The sequence below is a fragment of the Asparagus officinalis genome, chromosome 4, assembly GCF_001876935.1.
Source record: "Asparagus officinalis chromosome 4, Aspof.V1, whole genome shotgun sequence".
Taxonomy (NCBI): domain Eukaryota; kingdom Viridiplantae; phylum Streptophyta; class Magnoliopsida; order Asparagales; family Asparagaceae; genus Asparagus; species Asparagus officinalis.
The window spans coordinates 3,090,029-3,102,278 of NC_033797.1; the positions used below are offsets into that span (position 1 = coordinate 3,090,029).

The 12,250-nt window shown below is 37.6% G+C and overlaps 1 protein-coding gene across 1 annotated transcript; it reads left to right on the forward strand.

Moving 5' to 3' along the window:
• Positions 3,954-5,407, forward strand: LOC109836239. The gene is made up of 3 exons (XM_020404105.1): positions 3,954-4,472; positions 4,555-4,783; positions 4,893-5,407. The coding sequence occupies exons 1-3, from the start codon at positions 3,954-3,956 to the stop codon at positions 5,405-5,407; spliced, it is 1,263 nt and encodes a 420-aa protein (XP_020259694.1).

The window sequence follows — 12,250 nt, forward strand, 5'->3', positions numbered from 1 at the left end:
AGCAAAAGCTTTTTTTTTTTTTTTTGGTAACAAGGAAAACCTTGGCAAAACACGAGAATCCCGAGGACACAGACCCTTAGGGGCTGTTTGTTTGCAAAAATGGGAAGGGGAAAGCCTGCCAAATCTGACAAAAAATGTCAGTTTTGGCAGGTTTTCTTGCAAAAACGCCTCTTTTAGAGGCGTTTTTGCAAAAAAACCTGCCAAAACTGACATTTTTTGTCAGATTTGGCAGCTTTCCTCTAACTTTCTCCTTCAAAAAAATTGAAACAAACGGGCCCTTACCAAGTAAATCCAGGATGTGTAGGCTCTGCCTCTAATTCCCACACTCCAAGTTAGGCAAACGGGATGGAACCAGTAACCTGACGGTGTTGGCAGTATTTCACTTGGCCCTAGGCCACCTGTGCTATCCACGGTGGGTTAGTGTAACCAATGTTATTAGTAAAAAAACCATCTTCTAGAAAAATTAACAATGTAATCGTCAACCATATAATTTCTAAATAAGTTCATAGGACAAATTTTCAAAACCAACCTATTTGGAAATTTAATCCCAGAAAACAACCCCTTTCAAACTTAATTGCAAAAACCGACATGGTTTCAGCCTTGGCGCTGATTTCAGCCTTGGCGCTGAAACCAGGTCCGTTTTTGTGAAAAAACTTCGGAAACTTCACGGTAGTTGAACTCCCTTGAAGTTTAGTAAAACTGTTAAACTTCAAGGGAGTTGAACTCCTGTGAAGTTTCGCAGTTCAAAAAAAAATTTTGAACTACGAAACTTCACGAGAGTTCAACTCTCGTGAAGTTTCGGATAAATTTTTTTAAAAACCGACCTGGTTTCAGCTCCGGGGCTGAAACCAGGTCCGGAGTTGAAACCAGGTCGGTTTTTGAAAATTTTTGCAAAAGCGGTCGTTTTTTGAAAATAAATAGTGAAAGGGGTTGGTTTTGAAAATTTGTCCTAAATTCATAATATGTGCATTCAATGCCTGATTAAAAACATTCAAGAAGAAAAAAATTTGTATTACACAGAGTTTGCTTTAAAACTAGATATGAAATGAATAGATCAACCCTCCAGAGTCGAGAGGAGTCCCATGAGAATCCGGAGGAATCTCGTTGGTATCTTGTACTAATATAAGTACGGGTAAACTTCACAAAACCCCGCGGAAGGTAGGGGTAATTTTGCACAGAACTCTCCTCATTTTCCAAAATTCCACAAGCTGAAATAACAGATTCAAAATGTGTGTGTCTCTCTCATTGAAATCGGAAAAGTGAGGTTAAGGGAGTGCTTTCTCTAATAACTTTTCAAAGCGCGGGAGTTCAGAGGGGGTTTCGTGAAGTTTATCTCTAAATATCTACTAACTGCAAAATAAATCTCTCCGAAATCATTATGTATGGTTCATGGCAGATGGGGCCGCATGACTCTTTCCAGCGTGTTAAAGCTTTTAGGGGGGTTTGTAATTTGTTTCACTCTTTTCATAGGTTAGGAATAAGAATTGGCTCTACAGGGGTACAACTGTAAATAAAATTTTTGTAGATATGGATATCTATAAAGTTGATAAATAGGGGTTTCTTTTATAGAAACCCAAATGAGATGGGTTTTGGTGGATTTGGGTTAAAAAGCTGACAAGACCCCCTACTCTTCTCGATTCCTTTCTTTTTCAGATTCATTCACACCGCAAACCCTAGATTGTTTTCGGCATTCTCCCGCTAATCTCCTTCCGCATCTTCTCAATCCTGTTTGCGTCTCTTCTTGATTCGTTCTTCAGTTTCGAGCTTCAATTGCGAGCTTTGATTTCGAGCTTCCACTACTAGAAAATGGATTATTGCCTACGGATATTTAGCGACGGAAAATTCCGTCGCTATTACATGACTTATAGCGACGGAATTTCCGTCGCTATTTAACCGTAGGAAAATAACTTTATAGCGACGGAAAATGATATTTTAGCGACTAAATATTTCCGTCGCTAAAATATTAGCGACAATATAAAATTCCGTCGGTAAATTTGATATAGCGACGGAATTTCCGTCGCTAAAAAAGTTTTTAACGACGGAATAATCCGTCGCTAAAACTTTTGGGTGGGAAAAAATTTTCGGGCGCGGGCGCCCAAAATTTTGGGCACCCCGCGCCCGTTTTTACCGAGACCAACCCCCCCTTCTCTCAGAACCCGAGACCCCCCCTCTCTTTACCCCTTCGTTGCTAAAAAAGTTTTTAACGACGGAATAATCCGTCGCTAAAACTTTTGGGTGGGAAAAAATTTTCGGGCGCGGGCGCCCAAAATTTTAGGCACCCCGCGCCCGTTTTTACCGAGAGGGGTGCAAAAGGATTATGCAAATCTTTTTAAATCTGAAATGAGTAATTAATAAATAAATTGAAAATATTTGGTATATATTTTAAAATTTTCATTCCCACTTAGGGCCCGTTTGTTTGCACGAAAGTAATTATGAAGTAGCTGAAGTAAAAGAAGTAAATGCTACTTCTGCTATTTCCAAGCAAAAAAACATGTTTGGTTCTTTGAAAAACTTACTTCCATTACTTTCTTAAATGCTTATGTGGCGCTTACGTGTCATCCTTACTTCCAAAATAGTTTTCCAATCATTAATACTCAGAAGTAGCTCGAAAGTAGTTGAAATGCATATTAATTAGGAAATAAATAATTTTTTTTATTAATATTTTCTTTATCGGTTACTTCTAACAGCTTTTCATTGATAAAATTACTTCCTAGTAATATTTCCAAATGTTATCCAAACAAAAAAAGTAAATGAAGAAGAATAAGTTCTACTTCCATTACTTCTAAAAATATACGAAACAAACAAAAAAAGTGCTATTTCCACTACTTCATACTTCATAGTTTTGAAAGTTACTTTTATAACATATTTCTTACTTCTAATACTTTCATTATCCAAACGGGGCCTAAGTGTACCCCATGAATTATATTATATATCTAATTTATATAAAAAGTTTTTAACAGCAGGGCCTATTGAGGTAAACTAATAGTATTAACCCTTGTAACTAATTGTAGGTATTATCTACAATCAAGATTGTAGAGAATCTACGCCCAATATCAATGCTATAAAAGATGCAGAAAGATAGAGAGAACACAAATAAACGATCCTAGAAATTAAAGTAAGGTTTTCTATTCTTCAAAAGCAATGTCTACATCCAGAAAAAGAGTCTTTTATAGACTAAAAAAGAAAAGGAAAAAGATATAATAATATATTTTTAATTAAAAATAGAATAATGTTAAAAACTAGAAAATATCCTACTATAAGGAAAAAATATCCTCCATATCAATTTTTAGTCAAAACGAAATCCGTTTACCCCCTTCAAATTGGACAATCAAACATTGTCTAAAATAGAAAAAAAAATATTTGACCGCGATTTTGCGACCCAAGATGGTTTTGGGAGGGCTTTGAAAGGAATGGTCTTTTACGAGATTCCAAACTATTTGAAGTTCCGCTGATTTTGACCTTTATAGGATCGAACTAGTCCATTTAAGCTAGAGCTGCATCATCCTCCTCGAGCTGAAAAGAGCTCGACCCCGAGCTTGCATCATTATTTTAGTCACATATTCCCAACAAAATTCATGTTCAACTAAATAAATTTTGGTTGCATTTTATACCGCATGCAAATCATCTTTAATATCTATTGCAAACAAACACTATGTTGGATATGAGTTTTTCAAAATTCATCACATGCATCAAATTGCAATTCACTAACCAGATAGGTAGGATATGATATTTATCTTAAGCGGATCAAATCAATTTCAGGGTTTACTCCGCATCAGAACAACCTGGTCTGATTCCAACCAACTTTTTTTTGCAAAAATATTTTCTTTTGGACCCAATATGTGGGTCCTTTTACGGGCAAACATTTCATAAATAATTATGATAATTTTCCTAAAAGATTTTGATCATTTGCATTTAATGTTGGTATTTGCTTTAATATGATGTTTGTATTTTAGATGGATGGTGATCTCGATGAAGAGACAGTAATTAATATGTGTTCGGGTGCTGCACTATCTGTCTTAGTTTTGGTTATGACCTTCATGAGGAGAATGCAAAGCAGACGTAGATCTATACGTGCAGGTCCTAGTGTTGAGAAAACAATTCAATATCAAAATAGAAAACAACACTTGGATCGTATATATAATGGATTTAGTGATAGTTGTGTCAACTATGTTAGAATGCGTAGTGGTGCTTTTGTGAAGCTTGCAGGGATAATGAGGAGGAATGATTTATTGCGAGACTCAAGACATGTTACAGTGGAGGAGCAACTTGCTATGACTTTGAATATTTTGGGGCATAAAACTAAAAATCGAAGTATTAGGTCACATTTTATTAGATCTGGTGAGACTGTGAGTAGGTATTTCAACAAAGTGTTAGAAGCAATTTGCCTCATACGATCACGCTTTTTAAGACAAGCACAGAATGAAGTTCCACAGGAGATCCTTAGCAACCCTCTATACTATCCTTATTTCAAGGTATTCTCTCTTTAATTTGTGATTAAAAGCATGTTCATTTAATTAAAAAAAAAGGATTCAATTGTAGTTTTTTGTTCTCTAGGATTGTATTGGTATGATAGATGGGACACATGTTGATGTTATGCTACCTGCTAATCTTCAACCACGATTCTGTGGTCGAAAAGGTGTTACACAAAATGTTTTAGCAGCTTGTAACCCAAACAAGTTATTCACTTACGTATTAGCTGGATGGGAAGGTTCTGCAAATGACTTTAGAGTCCTTCAAGATGCATTGTCTAGGCCACAACCTCATGGTTTGAAAGTATATGATGGTAATTTCATCAATTCTTCAATTTTGTTTTAATTACTTCAATTAATAAATGATATTCAATGAAATGACAAAAAATTCTACTAAACACTTTCACATCATATAAATTGTAGGAAAATATTACTTGTGTGATGCGGGATACACGACCATGCCGGGTTTCATCTCCCCATATCGTGGTGTTCGTTACCATTTGAAGGAACAAATAGGAAGAACACCTAAAAATAGAAGGGAATTGTTCAATCTTAGACATTCTTCTTTAAGGTCTAAGATCGAATCTACATTTGGTTGTTTGAAGAATCGTTTCAAAATTCTTACCGCAAAGCCTCATTACCCTTTCCGCGCACAAGTGGATATCGTATTAGCTTGTGCAGTTCTTCACAATTATATTGCAATGGTGGACCCGGATGATGACATATTCAATGAGACCGTTGAGATCGAAGATGATGAAGGTGATGTTGCTACGGAAGATGAGAATAATATTGTTGATTTCTCTCAACCCCAAACTCTAAGGGAGCAAACACAATCAAGAATCGTATGGAAGGATCGTAGAGATGAAATAGCTTGGGCAATGTGGGTTGATTATTGTGGAAAATATAAGGGAGGGAATACTAATGAAGTAGGCATGTGATGCAATGTATTAGGTATACTATCTTATGTTATGCATTTTTCTATTTCATGTACTTTATTTTATGATGGTGTGATGCAAAACTATGTAAGGTTAATTGAGAAATATTTGTATGTTACAATTATGTGGTGTATCAATATTTCTATTTTCATGTACTATTATGTGTTAATTTAGAAATATTAGTATGCTACTATTATGTGTTGTATGGAATTTTTTCACATTTCTCTACAACTATTTTCTAGGTATGGCCGACAACTTCAATTGTGAGGAACTTGATAAGGTCAAAGGCAAGAGTACGACATCAAATTCATCACCTAGAACCCCAAGGAATTCATCAATCCCTTGTGGGTTCAATCCGGGATTTATGCCTTTTGGCTCTTCACAAGTTGGCCAAGGTTCTAATTTGTGGAACAATTTTCAAATGCATGATGCTAACTTTTGGGGCATGGGCCAACCACCCCCAATGTCATTCATGAGCATGCTAAATGCTCCTCCAACTTTACAACGTCAAAGTTGTAGCATGGGTGAAACTCCGTCACCTAATCAACAATCACAAAGCAACAAGAGAAGTGATATTTGCCTCGATGGTGATGAAAGTTCATCTCCTAATCCAAAGAGGAGAAAGAAAGCTATTGCTCATAAATCTAAAAAAAAGAGGCTTGCAAGCGGAGAGTTAACCAAATATGGGAGAGTAAACATGATGATTTGCTAATTTCTTTTCTTGCAAAGTGTGCTAAAGATGGAATGAAGGCGGATAAGAAGTTCAAAAAAACCGCCTATTGTAGCGCCGCCTTTCATATAAATGAAAAATTAGGCTCATCGTTCACCACCGAGAACGTGGAAAATCGTATGAAAACTATTCGTAATAGATTCTTGGACATGCAAAAATGTCGTAACTTGAGCGGTGCCGGTTGGGATGATGCACAAAAGATGATAACTATGGATGAGGCTTGCTTTGATAGATGGCTAGAGGTATGAATTATTTTCTAGTGGTCATTACACCTAAAAATATTTCTAATTTGTTCAATGTTGTCTATAGAAGTATTTGATATTATGCCTTAACTATGCAGGACAAGAGTATGAATAGTTCTAAACTTAGGGAATACATCAACAAGCCCATGAAACATTATGAAGACCTCGCAAATATTATAGGAGACGATGTTGCTAGAGGAGATTATGCGGTAGATGTTATGTCACAATTTGGTGGTAGTGCACATTTTAGTATTGGTGTTGATGATGATGATATTAGTACGCCAACGGAGAAGACGCCTAGCTATGTCTCTTTAGATGAAGATGATATTCCACTACCGAAGGTTCCAACTATGCCACCAAAACCCAATCCATCTTCTAGTTTGAACAAAGATAAAAATGACGTGTCAAAGACGCGTAAAGGAAAGGGGGGGAGGTCTAGTGAAGATACGGTGCTTATGCGTGAGATAGTAAGTGAGGTAAAACAATTCACCTCATCTATGCGCATGGTGAGTATGCATTGGACGGAGAAGTTGGCAAAGGCTATATTTGCACATGATGATGAATTCGACATAGAAATTCTTGATAACTTTTATCAAGAATTGCATGAGAATGAATCACAAGCTAGGTTGTTTATGGGGAGGCCAACTATTATGCAAAAGAAGGTGTTGACTGAGTTCATGAAGAGTCATCCTCTTGATTAGATTGGTGGTATTGTGGATTGCCTAGCTTTTGGGATATTTTTGTGAAACTAACTTAATTATATCCATGTGTGTGTAATTATTTTGGTATGAAAATGAGCTAGATGATTGCTCATCCTTTTGGATACATCAACAATGGTAGATGTATATTTTGTGTAAAGCTAATGCTACTATCTCTATCATTTGTGCAAAGCTAATGCAACTATCTCTATAATCATGCATCTCAGCCGTGACTTTAAATGTTTTATCGAATATTATTTGGCTAATGCAAACTTGTTTGAACAGGTTTACTAGTGGGGAAAGGTGAATGGTTTCACCTCGTGCAATTAAAGTTAATGAGGTATGCATGTTTTGTGTCATGATGATGGGCTTTTTTTCAGATATGCAGCCAAAGTTTATAACAGCAATGTATTGGCGAGGCAATATATTGCAGCCAACATTGCTATTATAAAATTCATGGCGGGGCAGATAATGAAATAAATTGCCTTTTCTGAGCACATTTATTAGTTGATGCTTCAGCCTTGGTTTCAGTTGTTTCCCCTCATGTGATTTCAGTTGTGTGCTTGCTAATTGATGCTTGTCCTTTGGTTTCAGTCCTATGCTTTCCCAGTTGATGTTCAGCCTTGGTTTCAGTTGTTTCCCCTCATGTGATTTCAGTTGTGTGCTTGCGGTAGATGCTTGTCCTTTGGTTTCAGTCCTATGCTTGCCCAGTACATGTTCAGCCTTGGTTTCAGTTGTTTCCCCTCATGTGATTTCAGTTGTGTGCTTGCTAATTGATGCTTGTCCTTTGGTTTTAGTCCTATGCTTTCCCAGTTGTTGCTTCAGCCTTGGTTTCAGTTGTGTGCTTGTATGTGATTTCAGTTGTGTGCCATTTTGTGGTTTCATTGTTGTTGGTTAGCAGTCTGATTATCTGAATATTGGCCCTTGTGATTTCAGTTGTGTTGTGTTGGCAAGCAGTCTAAATTTGCAGCAAATGTTCAGTTGTGTTGCTTGGGAAATTGATTGAAATGGTTGTTATGTAATTGGAAATTTGCAACCAATGTTCAGCATGCTGGTTTCAGCCTTGCTCTCGGCCTTAATTTCAGCTATCTAAGTGTTTGAGTACAGTTGAGTGCTTGCCTTATTCATTTCCAGCAAACGTTTTGTTTTGTTGCCTTGGTCTTGGTCTTACATTCAGCCAAGTGTGTTTCCATCCATTGTTGGTCTTTGGTCTTGTTGTAGTTATTTGGTTTCATGTTGATGTTTGGCCTTGCGTTCAGCCTTGGTTTGGTTTCCTTTGTGCTGACTATTTGTGCATTACATGCTGGTTTATTTTGGTACCAGTTTTGTTCCAGCTTGTTTGAGCCTTGGTCTGGTTTCCTTTGTGCAGCCTTGCCTGTGGTTGGTGTTTCCATGTTGGTTGTTTGGTTTGTTGCTAATGAAGATGATATTAATATTGGTGAGTCTGAATTTGTGTTCCACTTGGCCTTGGTTTGCTGTTTCCATGTTTCAGATTCATGTCCAGGTGTGTTGATTTGTTGTTTCCATGTTGGTTGTGTTGGTTTGCTGTTTCCATGCTGGCCTTGGTTGGCTTTTGGTGAGTCTGAATTTGTTCTCTCGGCCTTGGTTTCATCTCTTGGTTGTGTTGGTTTGCTGTTTCCATGTTGGCCTTGGTTGGCTTTTGGTGAGTCTGAATTTGTTCTCTCGGCCTTGGTTTCATCTCTTGGTTGTGTTGGTTTGCTGTTTCCATGTTGGCCTTGGTTGGCTTTTGGTGAGTCTGAATTTGTTCTCTCGGCCTTGGTTTCATCTCTTGGTTGTGTTGGTTTGCTGTTTCCATGTTGGTTGTTTGGTTTGTTGTTTCCATGTTGATGATTCATGTTGTGAGTCTGAATTTGTTGTGTTGGTTTGTTGATTCATGTTGATGATTCATGTCCAGGTGTGTTGGTTTGTTGTTTCCATGTTGGTTGTGTTGGTTTTGCTGTTTCCTTTGGTTTCAGTTGCTTGGTCTATGGAGCTAAATTGTTGTGTTAGCTTTTGCTGAGTCTGAATTTGTGTTCCACTTGGCATTGGTTTCAGCTCTTTGTTGTGTTGGTTCGAAGGATCCATATTTGTGATTAAAAGCATGGTTTCAACTTGCTCTCAGCCTTGGTTTCAGCTCTTGGTTGGCCTTTGGTTGTGTTGCATATTTTGTGTTATGATGATGGGCTATTTTTAAGATATGCAGCCAAAGTTTATAGCAACAATATATTGGCGGGGCAATATATTGCAGCCAACATTGCTTTATAAACTTTATGGTGAGGCAGATAATGAAATAATGGCCTTTTCTGAGCACAACTATTATGTTGGGTGGTAATCTTACCATGGTGACCACAATCAAGTTTTCTTAATTTTTTAGTTTGAACCAAACACCAGAAAATGATGTAAAGTACTTTCACTACATATTTTCTTCTTTTTTCAAGTTGAACCAAACAATAGAAAATGATGTAAAGTACTTTCACTACATATTTTTGGGCGAAACAAACACAAGAAACATTTTTCAGGAAAATGAAGGAAACACAAGAAAGTGAAGGAAAATCATATATGGAAAGTGAAGGAAAGTAACCAAACAGCCCCTAATAGGGAAGAACAGTAGACCACCACCAATTTCTTCACAACATTTGAATTAAAAACAAGGGCGGTTTTGGCACGGACTTCGCTATAATTGTACCTACGCCCATCTCATCGCATTTGAATTAAAAACAAGGGCGGTTTTGGCACGGACTTCGCTATAATTGTACCTACGCCCATCTCATCATTTTTGGATTATCCAAGATGAACAATTTTTCAAAACAGCCCCATTTTGTTTTTTAATTTTTAAAATCGATCATTTTTATTTATTTATCAAAACCGATCCGTTTTTTGCCACGTCAGCCTAATCACTTTCCTAAACAGTCGGGGTTGTCAACCCCGATTATTTAGGAGGGTGTTAACCCCCAATTAGAAGTCTTAAACCCTAAAAAATTATGTCCTAAATAGTCGGGGTTGGCAACCACGACTGTTTAGGAAAGTGATTAGTCTGACGTGGCAAAAAACGGATCGGTTTTGGTAAATAAATAAAAAAAGGTCGATTTTAAAAATTAAAAAAAGAAATGGGGCTGTTTTGAAAAATTGTTCTATCCAAGATTTGATATGGCGAAAAGAAATCTCTCTAATGATTTGGACCTAATGGGGGCAAATGGCTGAGGTGGGTGAAAAGCCCGTGTGTTTAGGGGAAGCTTTGAATGTTAGAGCAAAATATGCGGCTAGGGAGACAAACAGAAGTCAAGAGGAGAGACAACTCCAAACCAAAAGAGAGCAAACCTTGGCCGAAATTTCTCCCAAGTCAATGAATAGTTGATGGATATAATAAGTAGCAAAAGTTTTTTTTTTTTTTTTGGTAACAAAGAAATTCTTGGCAAAACACGAGAATCCCGAGGACACAGACCCCTACCAAGTAAATCCAGGATGTGTAGGCTCCGCCTCTAATTCCCACACTCTAAGTTAGGCAAACGGGATGGAGCCAGTAACCTGACGGTGTTGACCAGGGGCGTAACCAGGGTACTCTTGCCCTGGGCAGCTGCCCAGAGCAAGAAAGTGACCGGCCCTCTACGTCTCAGCTCCTACTTCTCCGCCGGTTGGTCGGCCCTTTACGCCTCCGTCCTCTACGGCGACGTCTTCGGCCTCCTCTTCATGGGCGTCGTCCTCTCCGTAGCTGTTCCGGCCACGGTGGTGACCTGGATCACCGTCCTCATGTTGCTCTCCTTTGCGTGGAAACCAATGAGGACACTGGTGATGGAGGTAGTCTGGCAGTGGTGTAGCCCAGCGATTTTTTGCCCAGGGCAAAAAAAATTCCTAGCTACGCGACTGGTATTGACAATGTTATTAGTAAAAAAAACCATCTTCTAGAAAAATTAATAATTTAATCGTCAACCATATAATTTCTAAATAAATTCATAATATGCGCATTCAATGCCTGATTAATAACATTCAAGAAGAAAATAATTTGTATTACACAGAGTTTACTTTAAAACTAGATAAGAAATGAATAGATCAACCCTCCAGAGTCGAGAGGAGTCCCATGAGAATCCGGAGGAATCTCGTTGGTATCTTGTACTAATATAAGTAGGGGTAATTTTGCACAGAACTCTCCTCCTTTTCCAAAATTCCACAAGCTGAAATAACAGATTCAAAATGTGTGTGTCTCTCTCATTGAAATCGGAAAAGTGAGGTTAAGGGAGTGCTTTCTCTAATAACTTTTCAAAGCGCGGGAGTTCAGAGGGGGTTTCGTGAAGTTTATCTCTAAATATCTACTAACTGCAAAATAAATCTCTCCGAAATCATTATGTATGGTTCATGGCAGATGGGGCCGCATGACTCTTTCCAGCGTGTTAAAGCTTTTAGGGGGGTTTGTAATTTGTTTCACTCTTTTCATAGGTTAGGAATAGGAATTGGCTCTACAGGGGTACAACTGTAAATAAATAATTCTAATGATATCTTATTCCTAAGTTTGGTTCATAAACTTTTTGTAGATATGGATATCTATAAAGTTGATAAATAGGGGTTTCTTTTATAGAAACCCAAATGAGATGTGTTTTGGTGGATTTGGGTTAAAAAGCTGACAAGACCCCCTACTCTTCTCGATTCCTTTCTTTTTCGGATTCTGCCACACCACAAACCCTAGATTGGTTTCGACCTTCTCCCGCTAATCTCCTTCCGCCTCTTCTCAATCCTGTTTGCGCCTCTTCTCGATTTGTTCTTTAGTTTTGAGCTTCAATTGCGAGCTTTGATTTCGAGCTTCTATCCGACGCTTTGATTTTCAGCTTCGTTCTTCGATTTCGAGCCTCAATCCCAAGCTCCGATCTTGAGTTTTGTTCTTTGATTTCGAGTAGAGATCCCAAGCTTTGATTTTGTTGCTTCGGTTTTCAGCCCTGATTTAGAGCTTTGGTAGTTAGAGGTATAAATCAAAAACCTAGTTTTTTTAAAAAATTAATATATGATCATGGATGATTATTTCTCATGGTTGATTTGGTAGTCAAACTTTGATAATTTAGAGCTGCGTTGTTCCTTCGCTAATAAACAGTTATAAATTTTGAGGTTTATCTGTTTTTACTAAGGGTTTTTGCTAATACACCCCAACAACGTGAAATTTAACAATAATGTATACTACATTTTTTATTGC

Bases quoted from the DNA above. Each gene is read 5' to 3' on its own strand.
- LOC109836239 (XM_020404105.1), top strand. From the start codon at position 3,954: ATGGATGGTGATCTCGATGAAGAGACAGTAATTAATATGTGTTCGGGT. The intron at 4,473-4,554 runs GTATTCTCTCTT...TTTGTTCTCTAG, and splicing joins TATACTATCCTTATTTCAAG to GATTGTATTGGTATGATAGA. The intron at 4,784-4,892 runs GTAATTTCATCA...TATAAATTGTAG, and splicing joins TGGTTTGAAAGTATATGATG to GAAAATATTACTTGTGTGAT.